Source organism: Rattus norvegicus, chromosome 1 (genome assembly GCF_036323735.1).
Source record: "Rattus norvegicus strain BN/NHsdMcwi chromosome 1, GRCr8, whole genome shotgun sequence".
Classification (NCBI taxonomy): domain Eukaryota; kingdom Metazoa; phylum Chordata; class Mammalia; order Rodentia; family Muridae; genus Rattus; species Rattus norvegicus.
The window spans coordinates 82,673,206-82,699,464 of NC_086019.1; the positions used below are offsets into that span (position 1 = coordinate 82,673,206).

At 47.0% G+C, this 26,259-nt stretch overlaps 2 protein-coding genes and 1 pseudogene across 6 annotated transcripts; 1 reads left to right on the top strand and 2 right to left on the bottom strand.

The window, feature by feature from the left end:
* The first annotated feature begins 714 nt into the window (after positions 1-714).
* On the top strand, positions 715-7,209 carry Zfp446 (zinc finger protein 446). Of its 5 annotated transcripts, none has more exons than NM_001427845.1 (6): positions 715-977; positions 1,839-2,222; positions 2,295-2,496; positions 2,773-2,867; positions 4,780-4,861; positions 5,068-7,209. In NM_001427845.1, exons 2-6 carry the CDS (start codon positions 1,881-1,883, stop codon positions 5,622-5,624), a joined length of 1,278 nt encoding a protein of 425 aa, NP_001414774.1. In that variant the 5' UTR covers positions 715-977; positions 1,839-1,880; the 3' UTR covers positions 5,625-7,209. The 5 variants fall into 5 exon arrangements, with proteins under 5 accessions (NP_001414774.1, XP_017445423.1, XP_063142285.1 ...); XM_017589934.3 differs by lacking the exon at positions 715-977 and adding an exon at positions 1,077-1,455 and having other exon boundaries at positions 5,068-7,204; XM_017589936.3 differs by lacking the exon at positions 715-977 and adding an exon at positions 1,123-1,270 and having other exon boundaries at positions 5,068-7,204.
* Positions 7,210-15,536: 8,327 nt separating this feature from the next.
* On the bottom strand, positions 15,537-26,130 carry Slc27a5 (solute carrier family 27 member 5). The gene is made up of 10 exons (NM_024143.2): positions 25,393-26,130; positions 24,692-24,901; positions 22,447-22,605; positions 20,156-20,280; positions 18,140-18,334; positions 17,963-18,053; positions 16,573-16,771; positions 16,222-16,319; positions 15,924-16,054; positions 15,537-15,850 (listed from the first exon to the last, which is right to left on the bottom strand). Exons 1-10 carry the CDS (start codon positions 26,078-26,080, stop codon positions 15,674-15,676), a joined length of 2,073 nt encoding a protein of 690 aa, NP_077057.1. The 5' UTR covers positions 26,081-26,130; the 3' UTR covers positions 15,537-15,673.
* On the bottom strand, positions 20,975-22,436 carry LOC134482888 (small nuclear ribonucleoprotein F-like; annotated as a pseudogene).
* Positions 26,131-26,259: the final 129 nt, after the last annotated feature.

The following is a 26,259-nucleotide window of genomic DNA, read 5'->3' on the forward strand; positions in this document are numbered from 1 at the left end:
GAGGCAACCATCTTCTGAGTTTTTCCCTCCCAATAAATCTCCTGTCTGAGGTTTGTTGTGTGCTGTGACTTTGTAGTATCCAACTTCCAGGATACCTTTCCCTTCAGAACTGTAACACTGTCATTGGAGAAGGCTTTCTCCACCCATAGCTGTAACATTACAAGAACATGGGTGACTGAAGAATCCCAACCCTAATCAATTTTTTATCTTAAAATTTATCATTTCTAAGATCACACACAGTTGGGCAGGAAGGACTGGTGACAAAAATGTTTCCCCATCCCAAGAGAAAACATGAACATCCAAGTATTTTCAGTACAGTTATCTGAAGACTATTAATGAGGGGGTAATTACATAGTTACCTCCCTCCTCCGAGCGCTTGCTCACCCGTGGGCCTACTGCCCCCACAATATCCAGGGAGCTTAACGGAGATCCCACAGAGGCCATAGTGGGTATTCCTCGCCTCCCACCGGGATTCCTACTGGTACTGTCTGGAACAGTCTGGGATGACGCCTGGACTCAAGAGGCCAAGAAGCCTCTACCTAGGCCTTCTCCAAGGCAGGACGACCCTCACGGCATAACTCAGAGAACAGTAAAAGGCCGTAGGTTGTGCGCTGGCTGTTACCTAGGAGACACAAGGAGCGCGAGCCCTTTGGGGAGCGCCAGCTCTGATTGGTCAGGATGCCCTAACTAGCCAATAGAAACCAGTTCCGCTGTGCACATGCGTCAAGAGGCTAACCCCCAGTCTGGGTCGGCTGTACGTGAGTCCTACGGCTGAGGTTGCAAGAGAAGAACCGCTGCCAAGTCAGGAAGGGGAACCCCCGGAACTCTGCGGCAAAGCGACCCCGAGGAGAGGAACGAAGAGCCTCCCGCGTTAGAGGCCCTGGAAGCGTGCTGTCGTCCTTGCTGAGGCTCACGGGAGACGTAGTCCAAGCGGAGGGGGCCGTTCCTGCGGAGCAGGTGCAGGATTGGCCAGGCTGGTAGGCTAACGGGAGAGGCGGGGCGATCTGTGAGTGGTAGTGGGACGCGCTCCGTGTCACTTCCTGGAAGTGCCTCAAGCTTCTCGGGCTCCCCCACGCGTCAGAGGTGAGCGCACTCCTAGCTGTGCAGGCGCAGCTTTATAATCCCCCTCCTCTGACCGCCGAGAGTGCCTCCCAGCCATCGGACCCACCCTTTTTCTGTGTCAGAGCCTGAGACCCCAACTCTGAGTGTCTCCTGAACAGGCCAGATGTCTCAGGAGAGCTGATTTCAATCCAGAACTTCTTAAGAGCTGGTACATAGGTTCCAGCTGACTACACACAAAACGGGGCTGTTTGATTTGGCTTTTGTTTCGGGGTTTCACATGCATAGGCTGAGGCAGTGTGAGGCATCCACAGTTCAGTTGTGGTCAGTGAACTGTGTCTGCCAGCCTATATAAGCCCCTGGCAGTGCACCCAAGCTTTCAGCGCTGCCCCCCAGGTGATGTACTTGGGCCCCAGAGTCAACTCTTCAGCTAGCACAGTGGTCTGCCTCCTGCCTGAAGCCTCAGGGCTTCAGGTTACCCTGGATGATGGTCCGATCTATGTCCTGCTTGAACTCTTGTCTACCGGGGGAACCACTTTCATCTCCCAACAGCCCTCTGTTTTACCCAAATATTTGAGCCAGTAATTTGCAGTTTTCTAGAAGATCCTTGGACACCTTCTACTCAAGTCGTTATCTTCAAGGCTTTCTCAACTACTGTGGGCCTGCACCTTCCATGACCTTCCTTGAAGTTCTCCTGCCCACAGGGTTCTCTTTATGGCTTCTAGGAAGGATCTGGTGTATGCCTTCTGACCTTAGATGACATTCTTCCTTTTCTGTAGGTAGGACCCTCTGTCACCTCCAAAAAGACCCTCAAAACAAGAATGCCATCTCCTCTGGGTACCCCACACCTATCCTTCAGAGACTCCAGGACCACCCTTGAGGAGCCTGAGGCTGCACGACTCCATTTCCGGGGTTTCTGCTATGAGGAGGTTGAGGGACCCCGAGAGGCATTGGCCCGGCTTCGAGAGTTGTGTCACCAGTGGTTGCAGCCTGAGTCATCCTCCAAAGAGCAGATGATAGAGTTGCTGGTTTTGGAACAGTTCCTGGGTGTGTTGCCTCCTGAGATCCAGGCCTGGGTTCGAGGACAGCGACCAGGAAGCCCCGAGGAGGCCGCTGCCCTTGTTGAGGAGCTGCAGCATGATCCTGGACAGCTGCTGGGCTGGGTGAGTGCAATGACATTAGCTTCTTAAAGGGACAGATTGAAGGGAGAGCCCCTGTAACATGCTTCTCTTCAGATCACAGCCCACATCCTGAAGCCAAAGATACTTCCTTCAGTCCAGAAGATGGAGGAGTCCTCAGGGAGCCACCACATCTCAGCAGCAATGGAATCCTCCAAGGCAGGCCCAGCGGAGGCACCGCAGGACGCAGGGATAGACAGATCTACCCAGATCAGTTGCAGTGTGAAGGAGGAAGTCAGTGCTGATGGGCAGGAGATGGGTGAGGGGATGCAGCATCTGAACTCAAATCCCTGGGGTGTGTGGGGTACGGGGGGGGGGGTTAGAGTAAGGTGCTCTAGGAGAGGTTTTGCAGGGCTGCAACTCCTGAAATGAGTCTGGACAATCCCAGCTGAGATAAGGACTCTGGAGAGACCATAAAGCTGAATTTCTGAGAAGGAACAGGGTGATCTCCCCCATGTCAAATTGCAGAGGCGGGCCAAAGGCCAATGCAGTAACAACAGCTTGATACTCCTTCCCATCTGCCTCTCTTTCTCAGTATCTCCAAGCACCCTCCTTCCAGCCCAGGGCCCTGAGGGACATCTTGAACATCAGGAAACAGCCTCCGTATCGTTCCAGCCAGGAAGAATCCAGGTAAACAGCCTCTAGCAGGCCTTGCATGTGGGAGGAGGAGTGTCTCTGGTGGCTTGTGTTCTGCCCTACAGTTTTGTAGGATCCCCTGCCAGTGACTCATGTGGTTTTTACTACTTCTGAGTAGTAAATACCTTCCCTCCCATCAAGTCCTATTGGTAGCCTCTCATTAGAAAGGATTTAGGCCCCAGATCCAGAAGTGGCTAGAACTGGTGGGCATGGATTTCTCACCTCCAGAGAAGTCAGTTACTGGAAAGGTTTACAGTATACACAAGCCATGAGCCAGTTGTTATGTGTACAGTTGGGGAGGGGATGGCCATGCAGGATTCCTGCAGTCCTGAGGTCAGATCAAAATTCTCTTCCCGAACATTCCTCAAACCCCTTCTACTGCTCTTTTCAGAGTACAGTGACACAGAGGCTGAGCTTAACCTGCTACCTGCATGTGTATAGTTAACATGGAGAGAGTAGAGATCTGTCCCCTCTAGGTTCTTTCTGCTTCTGAGCCCTTACCTTCTTTCTCAATAGAATGTCTAGTTAGGGTGTGCTTCAAGGTTAAGAAACCCTTCTTTGATCCCTCTCTGGTATCCTGCTCCATTCCAGACTAATAACACCTCTAGATGTAGCTGTGGCAGCCACCTTCCTTTCTCCAGATTTGCTTTGGCTTGTCCTTCAGGGTTATTTTTCTCAACCTATCAAAGACCTATATGGCAGATTTCAGGGCAAGGGATTCTTTCCTTGGTATGGCCATCACAGCACGCATGCATGCCCTCGTGCACACACACACACACACACTGTCTTGCCACCAAATTGCCCCTCTTCAGACCTTGCTTGAACCGGCTGCCACCTGGCACAAAGCACCTAAGCTTTCTCTCTCCATCGCCTTTACCTACTCACCTCATCACATCAATTCCTCCTCCCCCTCTACCCCTTTGTGTGTGTGTGTGTGTGTGTGTGTGTGTGTGTGTGTGTGTGTGTGTGTGTGTGTGTTGGGAGGCAGTTTGAGACAAGGTTTCTCTGTGTAACAAGCCCTGGCTGTCCTGAACTAGCTTTGTAGACCAGGAACTTCCGAGTACTGGGACTAAAGGTGTGCTCCACCATGCCCAGCTTCATTACTCTTTTTAATCTTCCTCCCCACCACATCCTGTTTTTGTTCTGTTTTGTTTTGTTTAATCTCTCTACAAAGCCCCAAATGTCCTGGATCTGAGTATGTAGACCAGGCTGACCTCTGCTTCTGAGCACTGGGATCAAAGTGTGCACCCATCATGCCTGGCTCCTTAATCCTCTTTCTAAAAAATAAAATGAAATAAAGGTTTTGCAAATGTAGCTCACTTGGTAGAGTGCCCACCTAGCATGCATGAGGTCCTAGATTTTATCTCCAGCACTGCATAAACTGGTAATCCCAGAACTCAGGAGGTAGAGTCTGGAAAATCAGAACTTTCAAGTTATGCTCAGCTACACAGTGCATTTGAGGCTAACGTGGGCTACACAGACCCACTCTTTCTCACAGGCACTTCAATAAAGGCCAAAGAAAAAGCTCTCACCCCAAGGAAGAATTTTCAGTTTTGTTAGTCAGTGTTGACAGAAGGTAGCTGAAGCTCAGGTAGTATCTGGCCTCTTACTGACCTCCCAGCATATCCTGTTCATAGTGTAGTGACTAGAAGGATGGGACAGCCACTGTGTCTTTCTCCAAGACCTATCCACAACTTCAGTCCTTCAGACTATCTCTGAGATAGACCACTGAGAAGACAGCGATGGTAGGTTGAACAGATGAAAGCTGACACAGTACTCACAAATGCCAGTTCTAGCTTAGTCCTTAGCCTGCTGCAGATGGAGATTCAGTAACCTGCCACCCACGGGGTAGTGGGTAGGAAGTGAGGCTACCTGGGAGAGGCAATGACTGGTTGCATCCTTGCAGGAGTGGGGCCTGATGGACTCATCACAAAAAGAGCTGTGCTGGGGTGTGATGCCGGAGAAATACAACACAGTGGTATCCCAGGGTGAGGATCAATGGCCCTCCCTGTCCTACCTTCCCTGCCCCATCCTCCACACACCTCCCACATGTACTCGGCCCCCAACTGGGGCTCCCAGTGCAGTGGCCTAGCATCCAGCTGCATCTCTCTTCTACCAGAAAGTGCCCACTCCCATACTTTTGTGCAAACCCTTATGTGTCCAAGCCCCCAAATGAATGTTCTTTCCTCCCTAGCAAGCCTGCCGCTGCTACAGCCAGAGACACATGTTGACTCTGAGCTGAGACCAAAACAGGAGACCCCACATGAAGGATCAGAGTCCCTCGGGAGCCATCCCCCAGAAGTGGGAGCCATTGCAGATCCAAGGCTAGTTCAAGCCACTCCAAGTGAAAGACAGAGCCCTTGCAAGGACCCTCCAGGCTTGTCTCCTACACCACTGCTTGAAGCCCCAGCTAGGCCCACACCTCGGAAGCTGTATGTTTGTGAGCAGTGTGGCCTCAGCTTTGATTGGAAGTCAGTTTTCATCATTCATCTCCGCACACACACGAGAGGGCCAGGCCTGGAAAGACCATCACAGGTAGCCTGGGAGCCGGCCATGCGGCGCTCCCCTGGCCTTCGGGCCTATACCTGTGTGGAGTGTGGGCGCAGCTTCAGCTGGAAGTCACAGCTGGTCATCCACCGCAAGAGCCATGCAGGCCAGCGGCGCCACTTCTGCGGGGACTGTGGGTGTAGTTTTGACTGGAAGTTTCAGTTGGTCATTCATAGGAAGATCCACCAGCCAGAGGACCCATGAGTAGCTGGAGAGGCATGTCTCACCCTGGGTGCCTCCAGCCCCTGATGCACCACTTCTGGCATCCTCTTTAGCCAAGAGGAGGTTCTAAGGCACCCCAAGTAAGTCAGGGATTGCAAGAAGATTGCCCTGTCCAATGCCAGGTTATCCAGTGTATGGAGAGGAGGCTGTTCCCTTCCTTTGGTTCCTGCTTTGTGGAGCCAGGCCTGGGTTGGAGTTACTAACCTATGACTGGGGTCCAGCTTGTGCAAGAGGTGGACACTCCCTGCTTCAGGATGCTCCGAAATCACTTAGGTCCCTCCTAAGTGGCTGGGCAAGACATCTCTGTGCAAGATACTGGAAACCACATCTGCCTTTCAATCCTGCTGCATGCGACCCTCAGACTAACATGTTAGATTTCTAATGTAAGTTTTACTTCTATAACAAGAATTTCTAAGTAAACATCCTGACTTTTGGTTCCACTGACCAAAAGAGCAGCCGTGTGTGCTAGTTAGCAGGCCACAGGAACCACAGGGCAGCCGGGCCCTGAAGATCTAATTAGTCACTTCTCTCCTCCAGCTACCCAGTTTCTTGTCCACACACATTGCTCCCCACCTCCCTGGCCTTTGAATTCCTGAACTTGGATGGACTTGGATGAATAGTTGACTTTTCTTTGGGAGTGAGAAGGGACAAGAGTGGCTTCTGAGAAGTTAGACAACACGTAGGTGCCTCAGGCCATGCATGCCTCTGGGTGAAGGCTACACCCCACATAGCCAGTTCACTACTAAACCGGAGGACAAAGGGCCACTCCCTACTGCCCAGGGAACAGTGACCCTCTGGACAGTCACTCAGGATCTTTTCAGTGCACGGTGTCCTATTAACTATGCCTGTAAACTAGGTAGATCAAAACAGATTTACTTACTAATTGTTCCGACATCAAAGCGCTGAAGCAAGTCACACAAATCAAAAACAGACTCACCCTGGAAGCTACCTGAGACCCTTGGCTGATGACCTCTTTTTCCATCTTTAGCAGTCGGTAGTTGTTTACCTTGGTGAATCATTCATATTTGATTTCTGTTTGCAGGGCCTTTTGAGTGGCATGGGGCCCGATATTCCAGGGTAAGGTGATCACCTTAAGCTCAGACGATAAAGTGGGACCTTTCTTTTGTTTGAGACAGGGTCTCCTAATGCAGTAGCTGCTAACCTCTAACTGGTCCTCCTGTCTCAGCTTTCTATATGTTAAAACTATAGGCTTATACCACCAAGCCCAGGTTGATATTTTTAAATTCTATGTATGTTTAAGACAGTCTCACTTTAATGCCCTCAAACTATCTGTAGTCCTCCAACCTCAGCCCCTGAGTGTTGGAATTAAAGTTGTGTCATTGGGCCAGGCTAAGACTTTAAATTCTTTTAATTTTAAAATTTAGAAATACAGAGCAGGATTCAGTGTTGTAGGCAGATCTCTGTTAGTTTGAGGTCAGACTGCTTTATATAGTGTGTTCCAGGATAGCCTGGGGCTATGTAGTGAGATCCTGTCTTAAAAATAAATAAAGAAATAAGCAAATAAATTCTGAAGATGGGCACATCAAAGTGTCATCTAGAAACCTGAGTTTTCAACACTGTCCATTCTTGCTCACTAATCCAGTCTATTGTTTTAGGTGTGTGTGTATATATATGAGTGTGTGTGTATGTATGTATGTATGTATGTATGTATGTATGTATGTATGTATGTACATACATATGTATATGGAAGCCTGAAAAGAGTATCAGGGTCTGCAAGGCCCTGGGTTCAATCCCCAGCTCTGAAAAAAAGAAAAAAGAAAAAAAAAAGTATTAGGGTCTTCACCTCTGCTTGTTAATGTTCATCCTGGAATCCAAACACCAGTGACAGACTCAAACTCTGGTCCTGATGATTTCACATCAAGTGCTTTTAACTGCTGAGCCTGTCTCCAGCTCACAACGTTATTGAAGATTTGCTTCAGTCTGAGTCCCTCTGTGCTGCTCACATGTTCCTCTTCTTTCATGTCCCGTTCTTCCTGCTCACGAGTGCTGTAAGTTTTCATATGTTCCTTAGACTGTTTGCCCATTCATTATAGTTGTCCTAGACAACTGAGAGCAGTGTCAATCCCTACAGCAAGTTCCAGAATCTGCCCTTCACAGGTTTGTGTGTTGGTTTGTTTGTTCTTTTGGAGGGGAGCTGAAATGATCTCTCCACATAGCCCTAGCCTGTCCTCAGCTTCTTTTTATTTAGTGTGCATGTGTCTGTGCATACACACATATCTGTGTGAGTTTGCATGAACCATATGCATTCACAGCACCCACATAGGTCATAAGGGAGAATAAAATCTCTGAGACTGGAGCTACAGGTGGTTGTGAGCTACCGTATGGCTGCTAGGAGCTGAACCAAGGCTATCTGCAGAAGCAGCAAGTGCTTTTAACTACAGAGCTATCTCTCCAGTGCCCTACCTTAAGTTCTTGATCCTTTCCATTTTTTTTTTTTTGTTTTGTTTTTTTTTCCGGAGCTGGGGACTGAACCCAGGACCTTGTGCTTGCTAGGCAAGCGCTCTACCACTGAGCCAAATCCCCAACCCCTCGTTTTGTTTTTTTGAGACAGGGTTTCTCTGTCAAACAGCCCTGGCTGTCCTGGAACTTTGTATATGTACTACTGGTCTTGAACTCAGATATCCACCAGCTTCTGCTACCTGTGTGCTAAGATTAAAGGTATGCAGCATAGAAGATGTTGTCTCTGTGTGTGTGTGTGTGTGTGTGTGTGTGTGTGTGTGTGTGTGTGTAGGTGTGTAGGTGTACATATAGGTATGTATTATATATTTTATAATAAATAAAACATACACATATGTGAATAGTGTCCTGCCTTTATGAGAAGACCTGCAGGTCAGAAGAGGGCATCGTATCTCATTTAGATGGTTATGAGCCACCATGTGGTTTCTGGGAATTGAACTCTGAACCTCTGGAAGAGTAGTCAGTGCTCTTAACCTCTGAGCCATCTCTCCAGCCCAAGACTTGTCTTAATTGTCAAACAGTTTGTGTTTGTCATAGCTGGTCATGGTGCAAACCTGTAATCCTAGCAGGCAGGAAGGTAAAGGCAGGAGGATCAAGAGTTCAAGGTCTTTCACAGCTAGCAGGTTCCAGCCTGTGTAACCTGAGACCCTGTCTGATAAAACAAAACAACCTCAAAATAAAACAAGTAAAACTGTTATTATCTTTTGGTGGTTTTTCTTTTTTTTTCTTTTTTCTTTTTTTTCTTTTTGGAGCTGGGGACCGAACCCAGGGCCTTGCGCTTCCTAGGCAAGCGCTCTACCACTGAGCTAAATCCCCAACCCCTTCTTTTTTTTTTTAAAGATTTATTTATTTACTTTATGTATGTGAGTATACCGTAACTGTCTTCAAACACACCAGAAAATGGCATTGGATTCCATTACAGATGGTTGTGAGCCACCATGTGGTTGCTGGGAATTGAACTCAGGACCTCTGGAAGAGCAGTCAGTGCTCTTAACCACTGAGCCATCTCGCCAGCCCTTTTGGTGGTTTTTCTAATCATAATAAAATGAGAACAAAAGACAGAATGCAAAGAGTGTTTGGGGTGTGTGTGTATGTGTGTATAAGTGTGATATATGTGTGTTTGAATGGAGGGTACACGTGTGTCCAGGTATTGTGTGGAGGCCTGAAGTTGATGTTGGGAATCTTCCTCGTCCTTCCAGTTTATTCTTTGAGGCAGGGTCTCTCAATCAAACTAGTCTCTCCACCCATTTTTGCCCTGGGGATTATCTCTGAATTCAGAGGCTGCCATGACAAGAGGAGACACCACATCCACCCAGCATTTATGTGGGTCCAGAGATCCAAACTCTTGTCCCCTTGTTTGTACCATGATCACTTTCAAAGATGAGCCACAACCCAACAATTTATATATACTCTTGGGGGGAAAAAAAAGCTACAGGGGCTGGAGCAGTGGCTCATCGGTTAAGAGCACACTGTCTGCTTTTCCAGAAGACCTAACTTCAGTTCCAGGGGATCTGGTGCCCTCTTCTGGCCTTCATGGGCACTGCATACACATGGTGCACAGACATCCATGCTGTCAAAAGACCCATACATGTGAAATAAAATAATATATAAAAAAGAAAAGAGAAATACCCTACACCGAGTGGTACATGTAAGAAAACTTCTATGAGACGAGAAGGCCCACAGAACCTGATCATGCCCACATTCTAGTCTGGAATTTAGAGCCTCCATAGCTAGGAAAAGAGGGTAATGTGCTGGGGTATAGCCCATTTTGGAAAGAGTACTGGCTAATTTTATGTCAACTTGACTCGAGCTATTGTCATTTAAGAGAAGAGAACCTCAATTAGGAAATGTCCTTCCTTAAGATTGGGCTGTAAGGGGTTGGGGATTTAGCTCAGTGGTAGAGCGCTTGCCTAGCAAGTGCAAGGCCCTGGGTTCGGTCCCCAGCTCTGAAAAAAAGAAAAAAAAAAAGATTGGGCTGTAAACAATTGTAAAGCATTTTCTTATTTAGTGATTGAAGAGGGTGCTACCATCCTGGGCTGGTGGTTCTGAGTTCCATAAGAAAGCAGTCTTAACTGGGCAGTGGTGCATGCCTTTAATCCCAGCACTTGAGAGGCAGAGGCAGGTGGATCTGTGAGTTCAAGGCCAGCCTGATATACCAAGCAGTTCTAGGATAGTCAAGGCTACATAAAGAAATCCTGTTCGAAAAACCTAAAAATTAAAACGGGGGAAAAAAAAAGGAAAGAAAAGAAAGCAGTCTGAACAACCCATGAGGAGAAAGCTAGGAAGCAGTGCCCCTCTGTGGCCTCAGCATCAGCTCCTTTCCAAATCCCTGGGTGGTTTGAGTTCTTGCATTGGATTCCCTTAATCAATTGTGATTCAGGTTATGTAAGCCAAATAAATCTGTGCCCCCCACGCTGCCTTTGGCCATTGCAATGGTTTGAATGAAAATGGCCCCATAGGCTCTTAGGGAGTGGCACTATCAGGAAGTCTGGTCTTGTTGGAATAGTTGTGTTCTCCTCAGAGGAAGTTATCACTAGGGGAGGGCTTTAAGGTTCAGAAGCTCAAGCTGGGGCCCAGTGTCGTTATTTTTTCCTTCTGCCTGCCTATCCTGATGCAGAACTCTCAACTACCTTCCTGCACCAAGTCTGCCCGTGCACTGCCATGCTTCCCACCTTGCCAGTGATGGACTAACCTCCGAAATGTAAGCCAGCCCCAGGGAAATGTTTCCCTTCATAAGAGTTGCCGTGGTCATTGTGTCTCTTCACAGCAATAGAAACCCTAAGGCAGTCACAGGGTTTCCTCACAGTGATAATAACCTAAGTAAGTAAGTTTTTGCCTAGCATGCACAGAGCTCCACGATACTGCGTAAACTCTGCGGTGGCACATGCCTGGGTGGCACCAGCAGGCCCTTCTTCAGTGACAGGTTCATGAGGGGTAGAGCTGTGAATGAGAAAAATAAGGAAAACAGAAAAGCAGGGACCAGGAGGTCTTGCATAAGCCAATGGCGTAGGCCAAGCAAGCTTATTAAGAAGTACAGCATCTTATTCATAGTCTTCAGGGGGAAATGGGACAGTCAGTGGAAAGCTATCCTACAATGTGACAAAGTCAGCAGGAAGCTAATTAAGCAACGTGGCATAAAAGGAACACAGGATATCTCAAGTGTGGGACCGATAAGCAAAGCCCCTCAAGGGGTAAGAATTGGGTTCCTAGGATCTAAACTCACAGCTCCCTCAAGGCCCTGGCCCCAGGCCATTACTGGCTTTGCTAAATCTGTTCCTGGTTTTAGGTGAGGAACTACATTTGTCTCCACACATCAGGGCTTCAGGAAAAGCCTTGGATTGCCCTGGTTCCCCACACATGCCTATGAGGGTCAAGCTGTCAAGGTCATCTTGGCGACATCTTGAAGTCAACCAAGGATACACAGATTGATCAAAAATTTTTTCTAAAGCAATAAATAAAGTGGATTAAACCACTTTGTACCTATAAAAAACCAAAGAAATGAGAGAATGTTAATGCTTGCAAGAATAAAAAGATTGAAGACTTGGAGTTAAGAGCACTGGCTGCTTTTGTGGAGGACCCAGGTTCAATTTCCAGCAACTACACGGTGGCTCACAACTGTTCATAACTTCAGTTCCAGGGATCTGGGGCCCATTTCTGCTCTGATGGGCACCAGACATGTGGTGCACTTGACATACATGCAGCTGAACACTCATAAAACAGATAACTCTTATTAAAATATATTTTAAAGGTGATTAAATGTACCGAATGAAAAGACATAGGGTTTTTTTGTTTGCTTGCTTTCTGCTTTTTGTTTTTTTTTCAGAGTATTTTAACAACTTCATGAGAACATATTTTTAAAAATGTATGAGAAACAGCTTTTCTTATTATTTATTTAAATACTTACCAATATAGGGTCTTCCTATGTAACCCTGGCTGGCTTGGGATTCATTATGTAGGGGCAGACTTGCCTCCAACTTGCAGCAACCCTCTCCTCTCTGTCTCCTAAGTACTGGGATTTTAGGCACATGTCACCACAATTAGCTTGTTTTGTTTTTGTTTTGTTTTGTTTTCTTTTTTTTCCGGAGCTGGGGACCGAACCCAGGGCCTTGCGCTTGCTAAGCAAGCGCTCTACCACTGAGCTAAATCCCCAACCCCTTGTTTTGTTTTTGGAAGTAGTACCTTGCAGCCCAGGCTAGCCATGAGCTAGCCTGTTGCTCTCATGTTCCATGTATAGCACAACAACTACCTAAAAAAAACATATTCTCTCTACCAGACATGCAAAGAATATCAGAAATCCAGTTGTTTTAATGAAACGGGGGGGGGGGGTTAAAAAATACTTGTGTTAATATATAAGGGACTAATTCTGATTTAGACATGGTATCACTCACCTGTAATCTCAATACTAGGTAGGCTGTGGTAAAAGGATTAAAGTCCAATGTTAGCTTGGGTAAGTAGTCAGCCTCTGTCCAAAATACACAAAGATCACTTGGGGCAAATATTTGCCACAAATAATACAGGGTTTCTTTGGATGACCCTGGCTGTCCTGGAACTTACTCTTTAGACCAGGTTGGCTTCCAACTCACAGAGCTCCACCTGCCTCTGCCTTTCTAGTGCTGGGATTAAAGGCTTTGCACCACCACCACCAGGCTGAACAATCTCTTAAAAAAAACAAAACAAAACAAAACAAAATTAGGGCTGGAGAGACGGCCCAGCGGTTAAGAGCACTGACTGCCCTTCCAGAAGACCTGTGGTCAATTCCAGCAACCACATGGTGTCTCACAACCATCTGTAACGAGATCCAATGCCCTCTTCTGGTGTGTCTGAAAATAGCTACAGTGTATGCATATACATAAAATAAATCTTTATAACAAACAAACAAAGTCAAAGAAAAAGAAACAACAGAGCCATTGCAATCATAACTTCACAGCCACTGTGGTTTCTAACCAAGGGCTAGCAGGAAACAGCTGCTCACCAACAATGTGATTACACTTCTTTTGTGGGAGGGGGCTTTGGGGGAAGTAGGGTAGAGTTGGCCTCCAGTTCACCCAGTAACAACTGGCCCTGGGGGCTGAGCCACAACTCCGGCAGGACTTGCCCTGTCCTCCAATCAACACTTAAGTACCTCAAAGCACTTTTGGGTCCTGACCTACAGAGAACACTTCCCAGAGACCTCAGCATTCTGTAGCCTGCAGTTCTTGGAGTCACTCTTAGGGGCATTTCTGGTCCCAAAATTTCTGAGGCGAGGGATGGGGGTGAGGACACTCAAAACTGTCAATCAATTCATATGAGTACTCCTACCTCCTGACAGTACAGACCTCATTTCCAGAGGCCATTATGATAAGGACCGGAGATAAAAATAGGTCAGGAACTTCAGGGCAGAGACCCCTAAACAGCTGTTCTGTTCTTGTGCTTAGCCAGAAATGCCACGGGTCCTGACTTGGCTGGAGTCCAAAGTTGCTAGACTAACATTCTAGGTTCCTGGTCTGTGTTTGTCTTATCTCCTTCCCTTAAGCTAGCATTCCTACCCAGAGGCAGCACGGGAGAGTATGAAAACTTCCAGTCTAGACACTAATCCCTTCTGGTAAATACCTTTAAAATTGGGTCTCTATGTTTTAACAGTTTATTCAAATTCCCAAATTTTAGCCCATCACCTAAATGATTTTACGTTCACAACTCTGGATAGGGGAATGTTCTTTCTCTTTCCCATTAATTTATTTCTTTATTCACTTTACATCCCATTGCAGCTCTACCTCTACTCCCAGTCTCCCTCCTTACACAGCCCCTCTCCCATACCCCCTTACCCCACTCCTCTGAGAAAGAGAATGTCCTCCGCCAAACCCCGGGTACTAACCCATCCTGGCACTTCAAATCACTGCAGTACTAAGCACATGCTCTCCTGCTGAGGCCAAACAAGGGAGCCCAGTCAGGGAACAGGATCCACACGAAGTGTCAGGGTAAGCCCCCACTCCAGTTGTTGGGAGACCCGCGTGAAGACCTAGCTACACATCTGCTACATATGTGCAGAGGGCCTAGGTCCAGCCCATATAGGCTCTTTGATTGGCTCAGTCTCTTGGAGCCCCCAAGGGTCCAGGTGAGTCGACTCTGTTGGTCTTCTTGTGAAGTCAATATCCCCTCTGCCTTTCTCAATCCTTCCCCCAACTCCTCCACAAGATCTCAGGAATGACGTCTTGGACAAGTGAATGTTACAGTACCATTAGATGTCACTGAGGCTTTAAACTCCACCTACCCTTTCCCTCATATTCTGGCTAGTCATCAGAGAGAAGGGAGCCTCACTTGAGAAGATGCCCCCATAAGATCCACCTGTGGAAAAGCCTGTAGAGCATTTTCTAATTAGTAATTGATATGGGAAGACCCATCCCATTGTGGGTGGGGCCCATCTCTGGGTTGGTGGTTCTGAGTTCTATGAGAGGCTGAACAAGCCCGGAGGAGCAAGCAGTCCTCCGTGGACTCTGTGAACTTCTGCAGCCAGGCCCTGCTCTGTTTAAGCTCCTGTCCTGACTTCCTCTAAAGACGGCCTATGACATGTAAACCACATAGAGCCTTTCTTCTCTATTTTGCACTTGGTCATGGTGTTTCATCAACAGCCATAGTAACCTAACCCTAAAACACATGGTAACACCAGAAGGGTGCACAGCAGCTTTGTCACTCCTTGTGCTTTAAAATAACATATGAGGGGCAGAGAGATAGCTTGGTAAGAGCATATGCTGCTCTTGCAGAGGACCTGAGTGCTATTCCCAGCACTTACACCAGGTGGCTCACAACTCCAAGGGGAGGCCTCTGATCTCTGTGGGTACTTGCACTCACGTGCACATACTTAAGCACACGCATGCACATAATAAAAACAACGAAGAGTTGGCCATTGTGGCAGAAGCCTTTAATCCCAGCACTTGGGAGGCAGAAGTAGGCAGATCTCTGAGTTCAAGACCAGCTTGGTCTATGTAGTTTCATATCAGCCAGGGCTACACTCAAAAGACCCAGTCTCGTCCTCCTGATACTCAACAAATATACTGTAGGGCCTTAATCTTCCAGAAACACTCCCAGTCTCTTCCAGTTCACCTTTTCCTTACTTAGTCTACTGCCCCTCAGCAGATTGTGCATCCACCGCCCTCCCATGCACATCCCTTTGACAACAGTTAACAGGGCGTTGTCCGTCATCTATATTGGGTATCTTACCCTGACCCAAGCCTTGTCCTTCAGTAGCCACAAAAGACCCAGAGTTGCAGGCAGCACCTCTCTTCTCTTAACTGGATCAGCTTTAAAGCTGGTTCCCAACCCCTTCCCTTCACTTTGGGCTGACAGGGACAGCTCCAGGTATATGGTCCTTGGCAGAGAACTCTGTGTAGTAGGGTGGGGTAGGAAGCAGCTGCATTCATCTATTCAAATCCACACACAGACTTCTATATACACATTCAAGTTTATTCTCTAAGTACTACTGGGCCATGGACATCTGGAACCCTGACCACTTTGTGAAGCTGACTAGTGTCGATTTCCGATTTCCACACTTTTGGATAGCCTTCCACTTGGCTAGGTGATCAGAGCTTCCAGGTTCCTTCACACACAGCCTGGTACACATCTGGCATCAGACTCCGGAAGGTTTCGGCCTTGTTGTCCAGTATGTAGAGAGGGTCAGCAATGACCCCCACATCAAAACCCTCACGCGCCAGTTGTGACTTCACTAGCTTGTAGGTGTTTGTGATCTCCAGGGAGTCCTGCAAACCAGTAATCATGACCCCTGAATATGACACCAATTCCCCTTTCCCACTCCTGCTACCTCTTGCTTACCTGGATACGGATGAAATGAGGTGTGGCATAGGCAGGGAGCCAGGAGCGGACATGCTGGTAGAGCTTCTGCCCATCAAAAGTCTTCCCAGGAGCCAGTTTCACAGCAGCCATGCCAACCTTACCCTCACACCCTGGAAAGCAGACTGGTCACTCTGGGCTGGCCTATCCCTGCTTACTGGCTGTGCAACTGGACATAAGTTTTAACCTCTCTGTACCCCAACAGTGCCTTTAATTTGTAATGACAAACCCTCTACACACAAAGGTGCAAGATGTATAAAGTCAGGTGAACTCTACATACCTGGCACAGTCACACCATAGACATTGACTTCCTCTAGGAAGTCTAGGATAGACAACACACCCTCCACCTCTCGAGTGGATACATTTTCACCCTTCCACCTGAAAGGAGAGAAGCCACGCCCTAGGATATGAATGCTCCGCCCCCTGAGAGGGATGCTATCCTCCTTAAGGGAGATCTCAGCCCCAGGAAAAGATGTTCTGTCCCTGGGAATAGAAGCCAATCCCAGGAAAAAAAGAGGACTTGCCTTAGAAAGGGCATGCTCCACCCCTGGGGGGAAGAGAGGGCCCCATCCATCCCTAAGGAGGTAGGATACCCCAGAAGCCCTGCCCTCCCAACCCACCCATGCCTGACCGGAAGGTGTCACCAAGGCGGTCTCGGAAGTAGAAGAAGCCTTCCTGGTCCAAGGCCAGCACATCCCCTGTGTTGTAGTAGAGGTCTCCTACTTGCCGTACGTTCGCAACCAGTTTCCGCTTGGTTTCATCCTGGGAACCACGGTAGCCCAGGAAGGGTTGGTTCTTTCGAATCTTGGTCAAAAGAAGTCCTGGCTTTCCTGGAGGTATAAATTAAAATTAAGTCCTAAATGAGAACCCTACCAGCTCTCGAGGCAGCCTTCCTGCTGGAGGTTTCTCACCGTAGACTCTTTACCCAGCCAAAGGTAGAACTCAGATGTACTGGTAAAGCCAGAGAGATAGTTCAGCAGGTAAGAACGCTGGTTGCTGTTCCAGAAGATTTAAAGTTCGGTTCCCACCATCCACATGGTGGCTCACAATCACCTGTAGCTCTACTCACAAGGCATTTGACATTCTCTCTGCCTTCCTCGGGCACCAAGCACACACACACCACGTGCACATATGTAAAGGCAGGCAAACACATATTCATAAAGTAAAAATTTTAAGGATACGTTGATGGGAGACACTCAGACTTTAGGCAAGAGAATCCAAGACACCAAGAGGAGGACAGAGAAACTTGGGAAATCAAATAGTTCTGAAAAAGAGAAAGTAGTAGCATCAGGGTGTTCAGAGGAGGAGCTGGCAAGTGGGGGTTAGAAGAAAGACATACGGGGTTGGGGATTTAGCTCAGTGGTAGAGCGCTTGCCTAGGAAGAGCAAGGCCCTGGGTTCGGTCCCCAGCTCCGAAAAAAAGAAAAAAAAAAGAAAAAAGAAGAAGAAGGAAGACATACCTGAATCCTTGCAAAAGCTCCAGGAGAGGAGGTACGGGCAAATACTGCTATTTAGGGGCTTGTGACCTCTATCGAAAGCTCAAGAAAACCAACAGACACACATTGATACAGTAGACTAGAGTAAGACAGAAATGGGAGTCAGGCAGAGCCAAAATCCGCTAAGACAGAGGTTTCCAGGTGATAGTCAGATGGGCTTAAAGTTCAAGGTGAGCGTTGCAGACACCACCACCTATCACTAATATTAAGACTTTGGACCCCAGGGTGGTGGCACACTCCTGTAATCCTAGCATTTGGGAAGTGGAGGCCGGAGGATTAAGACCAGCTTGGGTTATATGAGATATTATGCCCAGAAATCTGAAGAAAAAAATATTAAACGGGGGCTGGGGATTTAGCTCAGTGGTAGAGCGCTTACGTAGGAAGCGCAGGGCCCTGGGTTCGGTCCCCAGCTCCGAAAAAAAGAACCCCCCCAAAAAAATATTAAACGGACTTTGGGTAGCTTGTTCCAGCCAAGGAAGTAAGACTACCCCTCGCCCATCCAAAGAAATCTTCCTGACTTCCTTACCTGTCTCCACAGGGATGCAAAAACCCTGTTTGTCCCTCACAGGCTCTGCCGTCTCTATGTCAAACTGTACAAGCTCAAGGGGAGTCAGCATCTGGGGTAGAGGGTTGGATGCATTGGCCAAGGTACTGGGGGCTCAGCCTCAGGACCACCATCACCCTGGGAGTCCTGCCCACTCACTCGAATGAAGCAGCTGGTCTTGCCCACAGCCCCGCAGTGCCCCACATAGTTCATTAAGCCCACGTTGCCCTCTGTGGAGCCGTAGAGTTCCCAGATCTGAATGGGACCAAATCGTTGCTGGAAGTTTTCCCACACGTCTGCCCGAAGTCCATTGCCCAATGCGAACCGCACTGTATGTTTCTTGTCTTCTGGTTGCTGCAGGGACATCCCAAGAAGGGTCAGAAGGTGGTACCCTGGGAGCGGGGAGGGGTATGGCTAGGAACTCTTTCTGAAGAAGGTAGTTCAGGTGTTAATTGGGAATTACCTGGGAAGTGGTGATGAGACCTATACTTAGGGAATCTGCCTGTGCTACTTAAGGAATTAGGCATGGGTGCTTGGCATGCCTATAATCCCTGCACTTAGGAAACTGAGACAGGAGGATTATTAGTTGGACCTCAAAATGAGCCACATAGCCAGTTTGGATTATATAGGGAGAACCCTATCTTAGAAAAAAAATTACTAGAGTTTTTACCTAAAGTATCCCTGCAGACGTTATAGGGGAGTTTTGCCTGGAGAATGTCACTTGGAGTAGCTTTTGTCTGCAGAGTTACTTAGCTAGGAGGAACCAGAGCATCCAGGCCAGCCTGTACAATTACACCACCCACACCCAGGATGGGTCTTCCAAAGTCAATCTCTCACAGGCATGCCACAGGCTAATCTAACCTACACAGTCCTTCACTGAGACTCTCCACAGGTGACTCTAGATTGTGCCAGGATGACAAGCTAATATGATCTTAACGTCCGGCAAACGTCTGATCACCTGACACTACCTGGGGTAGGAGAGTTTTTACTTGGAGGCATTATCTATAAACATTTCTGTTGGGTGGTGACCATGCATTCTATAGGTGAGCTGGGGAACTACTTGAAACCTTATCTTAAAGTGTTACCCGTGGAATGCACCTTCCTGGGAAGGAGTTTCACAGGGCTCTTGATTTGAAACTGATGGGGGTAGGGAGAGACTGGGGAAGGCGGGTGTATTGCCTAGAGACAGTTTCCTAGGGACCACAGTTCACTGTGCTATAAGAATAAGAGCATCTCACATCTAGTGTGTTTATCCTGAGCCACACTTGTTCTCCGCACTTCATATAGTCAATTCATTTCGTGTTTACAGCGCCCCCTTGAGGTAGGAGGTATTTTTTTTTTTTTCCCCTTGGTATTTATCACTAGTAGCTGTATTTGTGAACTGAGATCCAGGGCTGGGTAAGGTCCAGATTGGGACTGTTCTTATCTGTGTTTTCCAAATGAAGTCACTGAAACTGAACAAGGTACAATCACCTATTGTGATAGTTTGTCATCTTGGCACAATCTAGAGTCACCTGTGGAGAGAGTCTCAGTAAAGGATTGTGTAGATTAGATTGGCCTGTGGCAGACTGACTTTGGAACACCCAGTGTGGATGTGGGGAGTGTGATTTTATGGGCTGGACTGAGTGAAGGAGAAATATCAAAGTGTGTATTAGCATGCATACATTCATTCATTACTTGAGGCTGTTGACTGTGGATGTGATATGATGAACTTCTTTAAATTCCTGCTCCTCCGACTTTGACACAGTGAGGCACTACAACCAAGAATTGTGAGCTAAACAAAACTTTTGTTCCTTAGCTTGTTTTTGTATTGTACAACAAAAGGAATCTAACACATACAAACCCAGGTGACTAACCATCAAAGCAGCCCACTAGAAAACGTGGAAAGTGTTTGGAATGTGTCCTATGAGACTCTGTCTTGATACAGTTTCAGTATAGCCCAGGCTAACATTCAACTCTCCGTGTAGCCAAGAGATGACCTTGCTTGAGACCCTTAGCTGAGTCTTTCTGTCTTTGATGTCAGGTCTCACACATCAAATAATAATGAATAGAATATCCTATTTCTAAGTCAATGTCTTCACTCCTTACATACATTTTTATCTGATAACTTTGGAAAGTCATCTGGGGTTCCATGACTATGAGTTTCACTTTGGAGAGTTAACTTTAAAGCCTTACCCCTGGGACATTACACAAGTATCGCAGGACTTCACCCACATACAGGACCACTGTCACACTGTACTGCCGGCACTCAGCCCAGTATCGGGAAGCAGAGAACTTGGGGGCCAGGACACAGGTGGCTCCTGGTAGGGAAAAAGATGGATGACATGTTGCCGTGAGAAGCTATGATTACCTGGTTGTGGCATTTCAAATGCAAAATAATGCCACACTATTTGGCATTGACCATCCCACACCTAAAATCCATCAGTGAGGTGCTGAGTTTGGCTCAGTGGTAGAGCTTTTACCTAAAATCTCCCAGAGAGGGGTTGGGGGTGTGGCTTAATAGTAGAGCACCTGCCCTGAATTCACTAGAGAGGGGCTTAGCATGGACAAGGTCCTAGGTTCCATCCCCAACCCTACACAATCAATAAAATATACTAGCCTCTAGAAGACATTTTATTTTTGTCCTATTTTGATTTTTTTTTTTCGGAGCTGAGGACCAAACCCAGGGCCTTGAGCTTGCTAGGCAAGCGCTCTACCACTGAGCTAAATCCCCAACCCCCTGTTTTGATTTTTTTTTTAAAAAAAAAACCCAATCTTGCAGCCTACTTTTTTTTTCTTTTTCTTTTTTTAGGAGCTGGGGGCTGAACTCAGGGCCTTGTGCTTGCTAGGCAAGCGCTCTACCACTGAGCTAAATCCCCAATCTTGGGGTTCAGTTCTCAGCTCTGGAAAAAAAAACCCAATCTTTATTGTATAGAAATATATATATGTATATATGTATATATATGTATATATATGTGCATGTATATATATATATATGTATATATATATAAAATTCCAAGATGCTATTCTCTCATCTCCCCATCTTCCTCCTCCTCTTCAACACCTCTGATGTAGAGGACATTATTACACCTTATTAGAGCTTCACCCAGATGTCCAGACAATGCCCCATCTATGTATTCTTCTGATTTGCAAGCTGCATGTTCATGTAGCCATCAATGGAGACCAGGTAGCCCTTGTACTCCATGCCCCACTTAAGTTTTACCATCACTGGCTTTCCTGTCAGTCCATTGAGAAAAGGCTTGGGATTGAGGAGTAAACTCATCACGAACACCTGCAAGTGCTGCACCCCACTAGCTGCCGACCCCGCCGCTGCCCGCCCCTCATGACTGGAGCAGCTGCCGCTACACCACCGAAAAGACGGGCGCTAAAAGAAATCCTGTTTTGATTTTTTAATGAAAGATTTGTTTGTTTTTTATGTGTATGTGGACATGTTTCCCTCTCTCTCTCTCTCTCTCTCTCTCTCTCTCTCTCTCTCTCTCTCTCTGTGTGTGTGTGTGTGTGTGTGTGTGTGTGTGTTACACACAGTATAGAGGCCAGAAGAAGGTGTCAGACTTCCTAGAGCTAGAGTGACAGGTGATTGGGAGTCCTGTGACATTGGTACTGGGAACCAAACCTGGGCTTTCTGCAAGAGCAGCAAGTGATCTTAACTACTGAGTTACCAGCCATGGTTGGCTTAGACCTTGCGATGTATATAGGTCAGGCTGAGCTTAAACTGCAGTGGCTCTCCAGCTTCTGCCTCCTGGGTTTAGTATTGAGCTTATGGGTATTAGTCATCAGTAAAAACCAATGACATTTTTGATCTAGCAAGAAATGCAATGGAAGGGGTTGAGGATTTAGCTCAGTGGTAGAGTGCTTGCCTAGCAAGCACAAGGCCCTGGGTTCGGTCCCCAGCTCCAAAAAAAAAAGAAAAGAAAAGAAAAAAAAAAGAAATGCAACAGAAAAGAGGAAAATACTGTTTTAATGAATCATAGAACCTGGAAAGTCTGACAAGGTATAGGTATCAAATAATATTAAAGGGTCACTATTAATCTTAATAGGTATTAGTTTTCATTATAGATGCATACTGTAATATTTATAAACATAAAGATAACAGCATCTAACCAGGCATGGTGGTGAGTGCCTTTGATCTCAACACTCCAGAGTTAGAGGCCAGTGGATTTCTGTAAAGCTAGTCCAATCTAAAAATTGCGTCTGTGCCAGACTTGGCTATATAGTGAGACCCTGTCTTTCAAGGAAAATAAGTAGAGTGTCTAAAACTGGACATGGTAGTTCAGATCTGTAATTAGCTCTTGGAAGGTATAATCAGGGTGATCAGAGGTTTAAGTCCACGATAGGCTGTATACCAAGCAACATGGCTCAAAATCTGGAGTGGGAAAAACAAAACTCAGGGTACACAGTATAGATTCTTGTCCTTTTGATTGCCCAACTGTGGTCCTGTGCGCTAGAGAGATCCTTGAAAGACTTACCAAGTTGTAAGCAGCCGAGGACTCCAAGGACAAGCCCCATCGAATGGTACAGAGGTAGAACATTGTAGACCACATCATCAGCTGTTCTCCCACAAAAGGACAGCACGTTACTCATTTGTATGACCCGCTCATGTGATAGGATGGCTGGCTTTGGAAGTCCTAGATCATGAAGAGCAATAAAGGTTGAGTAGGAAGAGAGATCACAACTGCAGGGTAGGTCTCCACAGTCAGATCTGCCTGGGTTTGAATCTTTCAGAGGAGACCAGGGATGGAAAATTTCCGGGTAATGTGATATAAACCTATAATCCTAGCACTCAAGAGGGTGAGGCAACTATATAGGGAGTTCAAAGCCATTTGGGGCTGCTGGAGCAAGACTGTTCAAAAGACAAAAAAAAACCAAAAAAAAAAAAAAAAAACAAAAAACAAAAAACAAAAAAAACCCAGTAAAGCCTGAAAATTTTTGGTTGAGTGTGGTTTTGTTTTTTTTCTGTATGTTTTGTTTTGTTTTTGAGACAAGATCTCTCTGTAGCTCAAGCTAGCCTAGTCTCACTATGTAATTCACACTAGCCTTCAATCTATCCTTCCTTCCTTCTTTCCTTCCTTCCTTCCTTCCTTCCTTCCTTCCTTCCTTCCTTTCTTCCTTCCTTCCTTCCTTCCTTCCTTCCTTCCTTCCTTCCTTCCTTCCTTCCTGTAGCAGGGTCCTGGGCCTTAGTAGGCCCTGAGACCTCAGCACAGCTGACTCCATGATGGGAGTATCTTTCAGGCTGTAAAACTCAGCACCATCAGTCAAAAGTAAAACAACGGCTTGATCCATCAAAGTCTGTAGTTCTGAGAGAGTCGTTAAATATAATAATCTTTGCTTTTTAGCTTCTGTGGTTCTGCTTCTGGCTAACTGTTCCTGTTAACTGAAGTATGTCAACTGAGAACTTGTTTTGTTTTGTTTTGTTTCTGATTAGAAGCTCACCCTGAAAAAGGCTCTGGTCTACACTGAGATCCTGAAAAACTACAGCAGTCACCAGCTGGCTAATAAAGAATTTCCAGGGGCTGGAATTTTCAGGGGCTGGAGATTTGCTCAGTGACTAAGAGCACTGACTGCTCTTCCAGAGGTCCTGAGTTCAAATCCCAGCAACCACATGGTGGTTCACAACTGTCTGTAGTGGGATCTGATGCCCTCTTCTGGTGTGTCTGAAGACAGCTACAGTGTACTTATAATCAATCAATCAATCAATTAGTCAATCAATCAATCTCTAAAAAAAAGAATTTCCAGGGGTTGGGGATTTAGCTCAGTGGTAGAGCGCTTGCCTAGGAAGCACAAGGCCCTGGGTTCGGTCCCCAGCTCCAGAAAAAAAAGAACCAAAAAAAAAAAAAAAAGAATTTCCATTGGCTTAAGCCATGTCTCAACAGTCTTTTCTGGTGAATAGCCTACAACACTTTCTTCCCTCTTTCTTTTCATCTTTCCTTTCCTTCTGCAAAAAAAGAATCATTATTCCTTTACGTATTTATGTGTTTTTGTTTGTTTGTTTACTGAGACAGTGCTTCTCTGTGTAGCCCTGACTGTTCTCACACTTGATCTGTAGACCATGCTGACCTCAAACACAGAGAGCCATCTGCCTCTGCCTCCCAAGTGCTGGAATTACAGGCATTGACTACCATGCCCAGCTCGAACATTTATTCACTTTTAAAGACATGGGGCTGGAGAGATGGCTCAGCGGTTAAGAGCACCCGACTACTCTTCCAGAGGTCCTGAGTTCAATTCCCAGCAACCACATGGTGGCTCACAACCATCTGTAAAGAGATCCGATGCCCTCTTTTGGTGTATCTGAAGACAGCTACAGTGTACTTACATATAATAAATGAATAAATCTTAAAAAAAAAAAAAGACATGGAATGGAATGCTTTGTGAATTAGCCTGTCTTGCTTACACAGGGGATATGCTAATTTGCGTGTGGATCCAATCTTAGTATGTGCGCCACTGAAATGAGCAGACTTTGAACTCTAGAACCTCCTGCCTTAACCTTCTGAGTACTGGGATTTATATGTGAATAGCACCCACTCTCTGGTTGGTTTTCAGAACTGCGAGTAATAAAACAAAATAGAGCCAACCACACTAGGGGGTCAGAGTCAAAGACAGAAGTCCGGATCAAGCACAGAGTCGGGTGTCAGAGGACAAACGGAAGGCACGGTACAAGGTGAATAGGTCAAGTTCAGCATGTGGGGGTGGAAGCAGGACTGCAGGCATCCTCACCAGTGGTCCCTGAAGTATAGATGAATATGGCTGGGGATTTCCACTTTATATTAGCACGAAGCTTGGCAGGCACTGGGTCAGAAGGTGCAGCGTCCAGGGCAGCTCCTAGAGCCTCTACGCCCGGAGTGGGTGAGCTGTGGCCAAGGTAGAAGCATCGAATGTTCTCAGCTAGCAGCTTGGGAAGGACTTCTTCCAGGTTCTCCTGGAGGTCTACAAGGATCATCAGAGGAGAAAAGAGGCAAATCTTACCTTCCTCCAAAGTCAAGGAGACCCAGAGACAGAAAAACAGATCCTGGAGAAAAGCTTCCTTGTTCCTAGATAAAGAACCCTATAGTGCCAGGCGGTGGTGGCACACATCTTTAATCCCAGCCCTTCGAAGGCAGATCTCTGTGAGTTCAAGGCCAGCCTGGACTACAGAGGGAGTTCCAGGGCAGCCAGAGCTTCACATAGTGAGACCTGCCTTGAAAGCAACAGCAAACAGAAACTTCAAAAAAATTTTTTTAAATTAGTTAAATAGAATTGAAAGATTTAGAGAAGAAAAAGACTCCGAGGGGTGACCCTAGAATTACTTTCCGGGTAACCTATATTTTGACTCTTATTGCATAGTCTGGGAATAGATAAGGCTCTCTGCCTAGCTTCCAGAGACCTGTGACCTCCCTTGTTCTGTTCCTTTCTGCCCGTTTTGCCTCTGGGGCACTCACCTGGATCCACAATCAGCACACTAGCCCCAGAGCTCTGCACAGAGTGTAGCAAGGGCATTCCTCGACTGTGTGGATTGATCCAGGCCACAGGGCAGCCCAACTTGGCCAAACCCAGAAACACACTCAGAGCAGAAATGGACTTGGACGGGAGTACTAAAATAGCAGTAGCGCCTTTGTCCTCCTGGATTGTGGCTTCCTTCAGCTTTGCTTTCAGGGCCCATGCTGCTTGACAGGCCTTGGCATTCAGCTCCCTATTTGTGATTGAGCAGCCCTCAGACCCAGTACACACCAAGGCCACCTGGTCAGGCCGGGCCTGTGCTTGCTGCTCTAAAGCATCCACAAAGAGTTCTGGAGGATGTCTGTTAAGGCGTCGCCTGAGGTTCAGGCCATAGAAAAGCAACTTGAAGGCGAAGGCCACATCTTTGTGCAGCCAGCGAAGTTCTGGGGGTGGCCGTGGAGGCAATAGGGATAATGTGAGAGCTGCTGCTGCCAGGCTCAGCCAGTGGGGTATCCAGGAGCTGATCCAGGGTCTGCCCAGGAATGCCAAGCCAAGCAGCACAAAGCACGTGGGGTCTCCCAGGAACCAACGCAGGGCCAGAGCCGTAGCTGCTGGCCACAGGGGCTGCCCCAGGCCAACCAGGAGAAGCAGCGACAGCAGCAAGAAGGTTAGTTTCTTCCAAACACCCATGGCACTGGCTCTTTGTGAAGTAGCTGAGAGCGGGTAGTCTCAGCTCTGAGTAGCGCCCGAAGCCGTAAGGAAATCTGCCTTTAAGGAAATCTGTCTACCCATTCCCCAAATGCGACCAAGTACTATCAGCAACTGCGTGTGACCCCTGGACTCTGTTCTTGTGTTACTTAATTCTTACT

What these genes read in the sequence shown, in the direction of transcription:
- Zfp446 (NM_001427845.1), top strand. Translation starts at nt 1,881, where the DNA reads ATGCCATCTCCTCTGGGTACCCCACACCTATCCTTCAGAGACTCCAGG. An exon ending in TGCTGATGGGCAGGAGATGG is followed by an intron (nt 2,497 to 2,772) that starts GTGAGGGGATGC and finishes TCTCTTTCTCAG; the next exon opens with TATCTCCAAGCACCCTCCTT. An exon ending in TCCAGCCAGGAAGAATCCAG is followed by an intron (nt 2,868 to 4,779) that starts GTAAACAGCCTC and finishes GCATCCTTGCAG; the next exon opens with GAGTGGGGCCTGATGGACTC.
- Slc27a5 (NM_024143.2), bottom strand. Translation starts at nt 26,080, where the DNA reads ATGGGTGTTTGGAAGAAACTAACCTTCTTGCTGCTGTCGCTGCTTCTC. An exon ending in TTGCATCCCTGTGGAGACAG is followed by an intron (nt 16,772 to 17,962) that starts GTAAGGAAGTCA and finishes TTATACCTCCAG; the next exon opens with GAAAGCCAGGACTTCTTTTG. An exon ending in CTATGGTGTGACTGTGCCAG is followed by an intron (nt 16,055 to 16,221) that starts GTATGTAGAGTT and finishes TCTGCTTTCCAG; the next exon opens with GGTGTGAGGGTAAGGTTGGC.